This window comes from Petaurus breviceps, unplaced genomic scaffold (assembly GCF_028583685.1).
Source record: "Petaurus breviceps papuanus isolate PSGF00001 unplaced genomic scaffold, PetGlider_PUasm1.0 181, whole genome shotgun sequence".
In the NCBI taxonomy this organism is placed as follows: domain Eukaryota; kingdom Metazoa; phylum Chordata; class Mammalia; order Diprotodontia; family Petauridae; genus Petaurus; species Petaurus breviceps.
In genome coordinates, this window is record NW_027185784.1 from 24,177,188 (window position 1) to 24,189,188 (window position 12,001).

Sequence of the window (12,001 nt, forward strand, 5' to 3'; positions counted from 1 at the left end):
TTCCAAACATTAGGACAGTAATCATTTTTATTTATGCCACATCTTCCTCTAGGGTATTTTAAAATTTTGGTGTAAAGTTCATACCTACATAACGTTCCACATCCATAACAGAAAAAGTCGGTGGAGGGAGTCTAAGTCCTAGATCATCTATTTTGGGAACCATAATAGGCACATCAAATCCATGTTTCTCCAGGTATCTCTGTGTCAGCTGGCTACCATTCATCTTTACAATGATTTCATCAGCACTGAAAAAAAATTTAACAAGAGAGTTCATTTAAAATTCAAATAATTTAAAGAAGATATTCTAATGCATATGTATATATGTATGTATACAGATTAGTAAATATAGATGCTAATTCTCTTATGCTGGAGTTACACTTCCTTGCTAACATATGAAATTCTCTCTTCCTGTCTCCTCCACCAAGGTTCCAAATTCTCTCCTGACCCTATTTTAGTCAGGGTTTGAAATTCCTTGCACTTCATAGTCTTTCCCCAAAGCCACTACCTAGAGCCTTACGGTGGTTATAATTGTCCAGAGGGGCCAACATTTCATCTGAGAATTTGGGAACTTGCACAACAAAAGGAAGGGACGGAAAAAGTAAGTACAGCTGGGATGGAAATAAGCCCTATAACTAGAATGTGGAGAATGTGACCCATCTTCTCACTCTTCAAATGAAAATCACATACTATATAGTGTTAGACCAGAATCTCCATTTCAGAGACCACTCTGTTACTGGAATGGGAAAGATAAGAATGCTGAGGATAATGAACAAATAGCAAAAGCTGTGGTAACAAAACCCAGAACATACAGTAGCAGACATGGTACATACAAGATATTGACACAAATTTATTACACTAATAAATATATGCCATATTTGAATGTTAATATGCTCTTCTGTAACCTTTAAGTAAATGTACCAGGTCATGAGAACAGTGAATTATTTACATTAGCAAAATAAGTTTTATCACGTTTAATTCTTCTATTCTGAACTCAAACATCAAAAAAGAGCATAACCAAAATATTAAAAAAGACTTTATATGAAATTCTAAGCTCCATTTCATGTTTTCTTTTAAAAAGTACATACATTTTAATTTTTAAAATTTTTTAGAATTTAAATTTTTAAAGGTTTAAACAATTTACTGAACCCCCAAATAGAAAAAGTCCAACGAGTATAAGTGAAAGCCTCAGGGTACCAATTCCTTTGAGCTGGGGAGACAGTGGCTCTGGAGTCACTTGTCTGTCCACTGCACAGAAAAGGCAACAAGTTCCCACAGGGTCCCCACACTCGACTCAGAAGAACCATGAAGAAACCAGTCATCAAACTCTCTGGGCCACTCCCCCCCTTCCCTATCACCACAAAGGCTGCAGCAACTGGGGCCAAAGGACTTGTTGCCGTGGAAACTGTCCTATTGCCAATGGCAAGAACCAATGGGGCACACCAAAGTTGCTTCAAATTCTAAAGCAAACAACAACAAAAATATCAATATAGTATCAGAGGGGCAGGTCAGGGGAAAAGATAAAGTAGTGAGAGGGTAACTAGGAAAGGCATTCCAACATATTTCAAGTCTTAAAAAAAAATTTTTTTTAAGCAATTGGGGTTAAGTAACTTGCTCAAGGTTACATGGCCAGGTGTTTCTGGGTGGGTGCTAAGTGTCTGAGCCCAAATTCGATCCCAGGTCATCCTGACTCTGGGGCTGGTGCTCTTACTCGCTGTGCTCCCTGGCCACCCCTTAAATTTAAATTTTTAATTTTCCAATTTTCAATTTAAATTTTAAAAATTAACTTAAAAGTCATATTGATGTTTTGATTTCATATTATAAACATTTACAGATTTCCCCTACACTGAATGGTCTTATAACAAAACATTGAAGTAAAACTGATATGATATCTAGAAATGAAAGTGTGTGTAACATTACACATTCATAGCAGCAGCAGTAGCATCACCCCCACCCCGCACACCTGTTTTTTAAAGAAATTTTAGAGGGTGGAGTCAAGATGACAGCTCTGGCTCCAATCACTTCCAATACATGCAAAAAAAAGACTAAACAAATTTTAGAGCTACAGAGCTGACAAAGTGACAGAGAGAAACAAATCTCCTGCTGAAGGCAGCCTGGCAGGCCAACAGGAAGGGTCTATCACAGTGCTTTGGAAGCCAAGGGCAGTCCCAAGGAGCAAAGCCATGCAGTTCTGGCCCGAGGGTGGCCCCCAACCAGCAGCAGCTAGAGCAGACTTCAGGAGAGTGAATCACCAGCAGCTGTGGTGGTTTCCAGACTTCTCAACCCATAACCATGAAAAAGAAAAAAAGGTCAGTGGAGAACTCTCCTGGAATTAGGTGACTTAAGGGTAGGCTGTCCGGCCCCTGCCCCCCAGGGCAAGAGGTGGTGGGTCATGTGGCTGCCTCCAGAGCTCATGGCCTACAGATCATAAGGGGACCAAGCAACCATTCTGAGGGTAATCACTCTTGCTTTAACCTGTTTGGATGTGGGTTGCTGTCTTGGGGGTGGTCCTAGGGTGAGAAATGCCAATGTGCCAGTGTGGTGGCTGTAGAGAGGGCGCCCTTCTTGGACCTCTGACTGGCAAAAACCCCAGAGATTTGGGACAAAATTCTCTCCATTCTGTAAGCAGAGTTCTATCATGGCAAAGAGCTCAAAAGTCAAGTAATTGGCTGGGCAAGATGAGCAAGCAGAGGAAGCACTATTAGCCCAAAGAATCCTTTTTTGGGGACAAAAAGGATCAAAGCATGGAACAGGAGGAAGACAACAAAGTCAGAATTCCTGCATCAAAAGCTTCCAAGAAAAAGATGAGCTGCTTACAGGCCATGGAGGAGCTCAAGAAGAATTTTGAAAATCAAGTAAGAGAAGTGGAGGAAAAATTGGGAAGAGAAGTGAGAATGATGCAAAGAAATCATGAAAAGTCAATAGCCTGCTAAAGGAGACCCAAAAAACACTGAAGAAAATAACACCTTAAAAAACAGACTAACTCAAATGGCAAAAGAGGCCCAAAAAGCCAATGGGGAGAAGAATTCCTTAAAAAGTCTAATTTGCCAGATAGAAAAGGAATTTCAAAAACTCACTGAAGAGAATAATTCCTTCAAAATTAGACTGGAGCAAATTGAAGCTAATGACTTTATTCAAAATCAAGATACTATAAAACAGATTCAAACAAATGAAAAAATAGAAGGCAATGTGAAATATCTCATTGGAAAAACCATTGACCTGGAAAATAGATCCAGGAGAGATCAATTAAAAATTATTGGACTACCTGAAAGCCATGATCAAAAAGAGAACCTAGAAATCATCCTTCAAGAAATTCTCCAGGAAAATTATCCTGATATTCTAGAACCAGAGGGAAAAATAGAAATGGAAAGAATTTACCTATTACTTCTTTAAAAAGATCCCAAAAAGAAAACTCCTAGGAATATCATAGCCAAATTCCAGATCCAGGAATACACAAGATCTAGCAGCTTCTACATTAAGGGATCAAAGGGCTTGGAATATGATATTCCAGAAGTCAAAGGAGCTAGGATTAAAACCAAGAATCACCTACCCAGCAAAACTGAGTAAAATAGTTCAGGAGAAAGTATGGTCATTCAATGAAATAGAGGATTTTCAGGCATTCTTGATGAAAAAAACAGAGCTGAACAGAAAATTTGACTTTCAATTACAAGAAGAAAGAGAATCATGAGAAAGTAAACAGGAAAAAGAAATCATAAGGAACTTATTAAAGTTGAACTATTTACATTCCTACATGGAAAACAATAATTGTAACTCATTGAGACTTTTCTCAATATGAGGATAGCTGAAGGGAATATATGTGTATGCATACATATATATGTATGTATGGAAGGGTGTATGTGTGTATAAATATATATGAGTGTGTGCATATGCGTGTACATGTATACAAAGGGCACAGGATGGGTTGAATATAAAGGGATAATATCTTAAAAATAAAATTAAGAGGTGAGAGGAATATATTGGGAGAAGGAAAAAGGGAGATAGATTAGGGTAAATTATCTCATAGAGGCAAAAGAAAACTGTTACAATGGAGGGAAAGAACAGGAAGGCAAAAGGGAATGGGTCAACCTTACTCTCATTGAATTTGGCTAAAGGAGGGAATAACATACACGTTCAATTGGGTACCTTACCCTACAGGAAAGCAGGAAGGAAGGGGATAAAAGGGATGATGAAAGAAGGGAGGGCAGATTGGGGGAAGGGTAGTTAGAAGCACACACTTTTGAAAAGGGACAGGGTCAAAGTAGAAAACAGAATAAGTGGGAGGTGAGATAGGATGGAGGGAAATGTAGTTAGTCTTTCACAATAAATCTACTATGGAAACGTTTTGTGTAACTACACATGTACAACCTATATTGAATCACTTATCTTCCCAGTAGGGGTGGGTGACAAGGGATGAAGGGAAACAATCTGGAAATCAAAGTTTTAAAAACAAACATTTTTTTAAAATTGTTTTTTACACGCAACTGGGAAATAAGATATACAGGCACTGGGTATAGAAATCCATCTTGCCCTACTAGAAAGTCAGAGGCAGGAATGGGGGAGGATATAAGAGAGAGCAGATTCGGGGAAGGGTATTCAGCAGGATCACTATTTTGGGGTGGGGGGTAGAGGAAAGATGGGGAGAAGATTTGTAACTCAAAATATTGTGGAAATGAATGTTGAAAACTAAAAATAAACAAATTTAAAATTTAAAAAAAAAAAGAAATTTTAACTGACAAATCTTTTATCTCCCTCCCAACCTCTCACCATATTGAGAAAAAGAGCAAAGAAAAACAAATTTCCTGTAATAAATATTTATAGTCAAGCAAAACAAATCCTCTCCTTGCTTGTTTGCAAAAATGTCTCATTCTGTATTCAAAATATATCACCTCTCTGTGAAGCCGTAGATAGTATATTTTATTATCAGTCCTCAGCGGGAATCATGTATGACAGCTTTCAAAGTTGCTTGTTAAAGCTGTTAAAACTGTATAAGTTGTTCACCTGGTTCTTCTGCTTATTTCATTCTTTATCACATTATAGATCATTGGGGGGTATAGACAGTTGTAATATAAACTGCATTAAAAGGCATGCACTGTTTAGTCACTTTCTATGCATAAATTCAAACTGCTTTTCAGAATGGTTGTTCATTCACAGGTCCATGGACAGGGCATCAAGGTGCCTGTTTTCCTGCATCCTTTCCCATACCTATCGTTTGCCTTTTTTTTGGTGGTCATCTTTACTCATCTAATGAGTATGAAGTAGAATCTCAGAATTGCTTTAATCTGAACTTCTCTAATTTGTAGTGATTTGGAGCATATTTTCCTATGACTATAGAGAGCTTGGATTTCTTCCCTTGTAAATTGTCTGTTCACAGCTTTAGACCATTTATCAATTGAGGAATGATTCTTATTCTTTTAAAAAATTCTTATAAATCTGAAACAGTTCCTTATATATCTTAGAAATGAGACTTTTATCAAAGAAACTTGCCACAATGATTTTTCCTCAGTTAACTCTTTCCCTTTTAATATTAAGTTTTATTGAATATTTAGGCAAAAAATTTTTGAATTTTATGTAACAAAAATGATTTTTTTCTATGATAATCTTTATCCCTTGTTCAGTCGTGAGATTTTCTTCTATCCACAGCTCTGATAATTTTTCCACGTTTTCATAATTTGTTTATGATGTGACAATTTATATTCATATCACATATCCATTAGGAGATTATCCTGGTACAAGGTGTGAGGTCTAAATCTAATCTCTTTCATACTGTTCTGCAATTTTCCCAATAGTTTTTGTCAAATAGTGCATCCTTATCCTAGTAGCTGAGATGTTTATATTTACTGTTGTAATGGAAATGCAAACTGAAAGATCTTCCCTGCCCCTAGGCTAAAGTGCACCAGGAGCCTGGGGTGGGAGGCTTGTTTTTCAGTAGATACTTCTTGATCCGCCAGTGGGTCAATAAGGTTGTTACATTCTCTGAGCCAAGAAGAAGGCTATATAAGCCCTGATGTGTAGCTTTGTTTTGGGGGCTCACTTTGAGAAGTGTTCTGTGATTTGATATGGATTCTGGGAAGCCGTTGTCCGGAGCCCCCCCCCCTTGAAAAACCCAGATGTTGATTTGGTATGGATGTAATGGTTGGACAGTTTGGAAATCTGTCTACTTGATCTGTTTCTGTCTTGATAATTCTGCCTGTATACTTTGAAGTTCAGGGTGCTGACCTTTTTCCCCTGAACAAGGTAAACAATATATGTTTGACTGATTAAAGTAAGCTTGTTAACCCATTTTGAGTTGCTTTCCTTTATCAAAGCAGATCCAAGAACCTGTATTGGCAGCAAACCCTGAGGACGCTTGGGGTGCTTGCTGCTACAACTGTATACTAAGGTACTAGATTTATTTGCTTTTATATATTATACACCTAATCTGTTCCATTGGTCTATTTTTTTTAATTACCACCAAATTGGTTTGAAAATTACTGCTTTGCAATCATCAAAACTACTTGGTACTGGCTAAAAAATAAGAGTAGTGAATCAGAGGAATAGATTAGGTACACAAGACACGATAGTAATGTATTGTTTGATAAACCCAGACTCCAGCTTCTAGAATAAGAACTCACTATCTGACAACAAACTGCTGAGAAAACTGGAAAATAGTATGGCAGAAACTAGGCAGACCAACATCTCACACTGTATTCCAAGGTAAGGTCAAAATGGATACATGATTTAGAAATAAAGGGTAATACCATAAGCAAATTAGGAGAGCAAGGAATAGTTAACCTGTCAGATCTATAGAAAAGAATTTATGATCAAATATGACTTAGAGAGCATTACAAAATGCAAAATAGAAAATTTTTATTATATTAAATTTAAAAGGTTTTACACAAACAAAACCAATGCAACAACTATTAGAAGGAAAGGAGAAAACTGGGAAAGTTTTTTTTTTTAACAGCAAATGTCTCTGATAAAAGCCTTATTTCTCAAAAATAGAGAACTGAGTCAAATTTCTAAGAATACAAGTTATTCCCCAATTGATAAATGGTCAAAGGATATGAACAAGTAGTTTTCATATGAAGAAATCAAAGTTTTCTATATTCAAATGACAAAATGCTTTAACTCACTACTGATTGGAAAAATGCAAATTAAAACAACTCTGAGGTACCACCTCACACCTATCAGATTGGCTAATATAAAAGAAAACGAAACTGATAGATGTTGGAGAAGATGTGGGAAAATTGGGACACTAATGCACTGTTGGTGCAGTTATGAAGTGATTCGACCATTCCAGAGAACAATGTGAACTATCCCCAAAGGGAAATCAAGCTGTGCATATCCTTTGATCCAGCGATATCACTTCTAGATCTGTATCCCAAAGAGATCATTTCAAAGGGGAAAAGGACCTACATGTACAAAATACTGATAGCAGCTCTTTTTGTGGTGACAAAGAATTAGAAAGTAAGGGGATGCTCATCAACTGGTGAGTGGCTGAACAAGTTGTGGTACAGGAATGTAACATAATACTGTTGTGCTATAAGAAAAGATGAACAGGCAGATTTTAGAAAACCTGGAAAGACTTATATGAACTGATGGTGAGTGAAGTGAACAGAACCAAGAAAACATTGTACACAGTAACAGTAACAATGTGCAATCATCAGCTTAGTTCTTCTCAGCAATACAGTGATTGAAGACATTTCCAAAAGACTCATGATGGAAAATGTTATCCACATCCAGAGAAAGAACAGACAGAGTCTGAATGCAGATCAAAAAGTATTATTTTCACTTTTTTTTTCATGATTTCTTCCCTTTCTTCTGTTTCTTCTTTCACAACATGACTAATGTGGAAATATATTTTACATGATTGCACATGTATAGTCTATATCAGATTGCCCTCTGTCTTGGAAAGGGGGAGGAGAAAAAATTGGAACTGAAAATCTTTCAGAAAATGAATGTTGAAATTTGTCTTTATATGTAATTGGAAAAAAATAAAACACTTTTTTTAAAAAGGGAAAAAAATTATTGCTGTATAGTATCATTTGAGATCTGGCACTTTGAGGCCCCCTTCATTGCTCCCCTCTTTTAATTCTTTCTTTCTTCCTTTCTTTCTCTTTCTTTCTTTCTTTCTTTCTGCAGGGCAATTGGGGTTAAGTGACTTGCCCAAGGTCACATGGCTAGTTTTGTGTTACATGTCTAAGGCCACATTTGAACTCAGCTCCTCCTGACTCCAGGGCCGGTGCTCTACTCACTGCGCCACCTAACCGCCCCCTTAATTATTTCTCTTGAGATTCCTGACCTTTTTTGCTTCCATGTGACTCATTATTATTTTTCTAGTATGTAGAATAATCTTCTGGAAGTTTGATTGCCCTGGCATTGAATAAGTAAATTAATTTAGTTAGTACTGTCATTTGTATTAATATTGACTCTACCCACAAACAATGAATATTTTTCTGATTATTTAGATCTGTGTTTCTGTAAACAGTGGTTTGTAGCTATATTCAAATAGCTTTTATGTATACATTAGTGGACTCATTATTTTATACAATCTTTAGTTATTTTAAATGGATTTTTCTTTCTATATCTTCCTGCTGTGCTTTACTGCTATAATACAGACATGGTAATGATTTGGGTATATTAATTTTATATCTTGTAAGCTGATGGATGAAAGAAACAAACATTTATTAAGTATCTATTATGTACCAAGCACTATGCTAATCTCTTAAAAATTTTATCTTATTGATCACAACAACCCTCAAAGGTAGATGCTATTATCATCCTTATTTTCCTCCATTGAGGAAACTCAGGCAGACAAAGATTAAATGACTACCCCAGGACCATAAAGCTAGAAGTGTCTGAAGCCTGATCTGAATTTTGATCTTCCTGAATTTAGGGCCTGTGCTTTTATCCACTGCACCATCTGTCTCTGAAGCAGAAGTCACATTCAAAGAAATTTCTGGTTGGCTCTTTAGCGGTAAAAACACAATCATATCATAATAAAAAGTGATAATTTTGCTTCTCCTTTACCTTTGCTTGTTCTCTCAATTTTTTTCCTGTCATTGCTATAGCCAGCATTTCTAGCACTATGTCAAACAGAAGCAGTGACAATGGACAATCTTATTTTATTCCTGATTTTGTTGGAAGGGATTCTAGTTTATCTCTACTACTTATAATAGTAGCTCCTGGTTTCAGACATATGAAATTTAAAATTTTAAGGAGTGGGCCATTTATTCCAATGTTTTCTGGTTTTGCTTTTTGTTTGTTTTGGTTTTTTGCTTTTTGGAGGGGGAAGGCAGGTCTATTGGGGTTAAATGACTTGCCCAAGGTCATACAGCTAGTAACTATTAAGTGTCTGAGGCTGGATTTGAACTCTGGTCCTCCTGACTCCAGGGCCCATGCTCTATTCACTGTGCCACCTAGCTGCCCATTTTGTTGCTTTTGGGGGGGGGGCGGTTTAAATGCGTTTTATTTTAGACAACCTACATGACATGTTTTTAAAAACAATGCCTCCACTCCAAATAAATCAAGGTCAAAAATAAATGAATAAAGCTCAAGATGACATCAGTCCAAGTTTGTCCACGTCCTGGTGTTGTGTAGATGACAAAAAGCAGCAGCCAGTTACGATGACAGGTGATTCAAAATAATCAGCTGAATTTGTTAACATTTCTCCATTTCTAAACCATCCTTAAAGAAAATCATATATGGAGTCATACCATCCTCACGGAAGTCCAAGAGAGCCACCATGCCATCTGGATTCACATTTTCGCCTATGAAGAACTGATAGTTTTTAAAATTAGCAAGGATGTGTTTGATCTGTTCTGCAGCTCCTGTCATAAAAGGTTTTATTCTATCTGGCTTGTGTTCTTCAAGTCTGCCTTTGATTGATTTCATATAGTCTTTGATGTACTTTTTGTAGGATTCTTTTGTGAAACTAGTTTCTTGAAGATGATGGCTTATTACTATGTCAACTCCAGTGATTACAGTGGCATCTGTTCCTTCACCCTCAGGACCTCCAGCAGAGGCATTCCCACCAATGAGTGAATCATCAATGGTACCCTCTGTCCTACTGACCATTTTCCCCTCCGCCTCCAGGCACAGCCCATTCGCGATCTCCTGGATCTTGTAAATGTCGGAGAACATCTCATCATGGCTGATGAGGTCCCGGTAGATGATCATGGCGGCGCTAGCACTGCAGGGGCCCGGAGCTCGGTGTCAGCGTGATGTAGCCGGAGCGGCGCTTGGGGGGGGGGGGGGGGAGAGGGCGGAAAAGCCTTTTTGTTGCTTTTTTAACAGAAATGGATGCTGCATTCCATCAAAAGCTTCTCTAAATCAATATAATCATATGATTTTGTTCATTTTGTAATTAATATAGTCAACTGAGTTTATTAGTTTTCCTAATGTTAAACCAACCCTTCATTCCTGACATAACTGCAACCTGGTCATAGTGTATAATCTTTGTGGCATATGGTTTTAGACTAATTGGTCAAATTTATTTTAAGATACTCCATCAGTGTTCACCAGGGATATTTATCTAAAGTCTTCTTTTTCTACTCTAACTCTACCTGTTAAAGCTACATTCCTATCATAGAAGGAATTTGGTAGGATCCATTCTTTTGCTAATTTTGCAAACAATTTATGTAATAATGGAATTGATTGTTCTTTGACTGTTTGACAGAATTTACTTGTGAATCTATCTAGTTCTAGAGGTTTTTTCCCCCTTTGGAATTTCATTTATATTATATTCAATTTCCTCCTCTGAAATAGGGTTCTTTAAATTCTCTATTTTTTTGTCCTGTTAAATTGGGTATTTTGTACCTTTGTAAATTGTCATTTATCTAAATTTGTGTTAATGAATTTTAAAAAATGTTTTTGATAGCCCTCTTTTGGGGGGACGTCACTAATACTAAACCTTTCTTCCTCCCAACTGAAAAACAAAATGGACAGAGCGGCCATGTTCAAATATGGATGTATATTTTTCCAACTTGAGTCCATTACCCCTCAGTCAGGAATAGGATAACATCCAATAACACTAGAAAAAATGGTTTGGTCAAGAATTCTTAAATTTTTCAAAATTGTTTTCCTTTACAATGTTTTTGTCCTTATATAAATAGTTCTTGTTCTATTAAATTCATTCTGCATGAGTTTTAAATACTGAGAATTCAACAAAATATTTTTTTTCACAATTTCTCATGGAAGAATAAAATTCCATTGTAATCATATGGACATCCTCTTAGCTTCTGGTTTTTGCTTTTCTCTTTTTTTAATCTTCACATCAAAAAGAGGAATTCTGTATTGCTTACAGCTATTCTCTCCAGGATTTTCCTTCCTTTTAAACAGTCCCTTTCTCCCTATCCCAGCTTATTTCCCTATTGAATGTGATTTTTTCCCCCCCTATACCTGTTGGTGTGTGCATGTATATTCAACTCTCTTGTCTATTTCAAATAAGGAAGAGTGAGGTTCATCTGATGCCTGTTTCCCCCACCCCTCCTTCCTCTATATTTGTATGCTCTTCTTACAATGAACATCATAATTATAAGAAGTACCAAGTTCGGAGCAGCTACGTGGCACAGTGAATAGAGCATCGGCCCTGGAGTCAGAAGGACCTGAGCTCAAATGCGACCTCAGACACTTAACACTTACCAGCTGTGTGACCTTGGGCAAGTCACTTAACCCCAACTTCCCTGCCCTCACCCCTCCAAAAAGCAAAAAAAAAAAATAAAAGAAGTATCAAGTTCCAACCCATTCTTCCTCCTTCTACCTTCCTGTCTGTTCCCTCTTCTATAAACAAAAGAACCCTGGGAGTGTCAGTATACTCCAGACCACTGGTCCTGACTCCAACCCATGCCTCACAAGGATCATCTACAAAAACAACTTCTTTGGAGAAGGAGACACACACAGAGCTGGGCAAGCCAGCCTCATTGAAGTAATAACATATTCTAAGGGAAAGACAGGAGGTAGTACATGCCAGGCAAGTCAAACCACCACCACCTTCACAACCATTTTTCCTCAAACCCTGATGGCA

General features: G+C 37.2%; 2 protein-coding genes across 3 annotated transcripts in view; both read right to left on the reverse strand.

Annotated features, from left to right (window-relative positions):
* KDM7A (lysine demethylase 7A) overlaps positions 1-12,001 on the reverse strand; it is a 107,249-nt gene that overhangs the window by 55,698 nt on the left and 39,550 nt on the right. For both annotated transcript variants that reach the window (XM_069087349.1, XM_069087350.1), the window contains exon 4: positions 85-245. In XM_069087349.1, coding sequence (XP_068943450.1) covers positions 85-245 — 161 coding nt within the window. The remainder of the gene's footprint in view (positions 1-84; positions 246-12,001) is intronic.
* Positions 9,430-10,175, reverse strand: LOC138160664 (translationally-controlled tumor protein-like). The gene has a single exon (XM_069087348.1). The coding sequence runs from the start codon at positions 10,153-10,155 to the stop codon at positions 9,637-9,639; it is 519 nt and encodes a 172-aa protein (XP_068943449.1). The 5' UTR covers positions 10,156-10,175; the 3' UTR covers positions 9,430-9,636.

Coding starts and splice junctions, on each gene's coding strand:
- LOC138160664 (XM_069087348.1), bottom strand. CDS start 10,155: ATGATCATCTACCGGGACCTCATCAGCCATGATGAGATGTTCTCCGAC.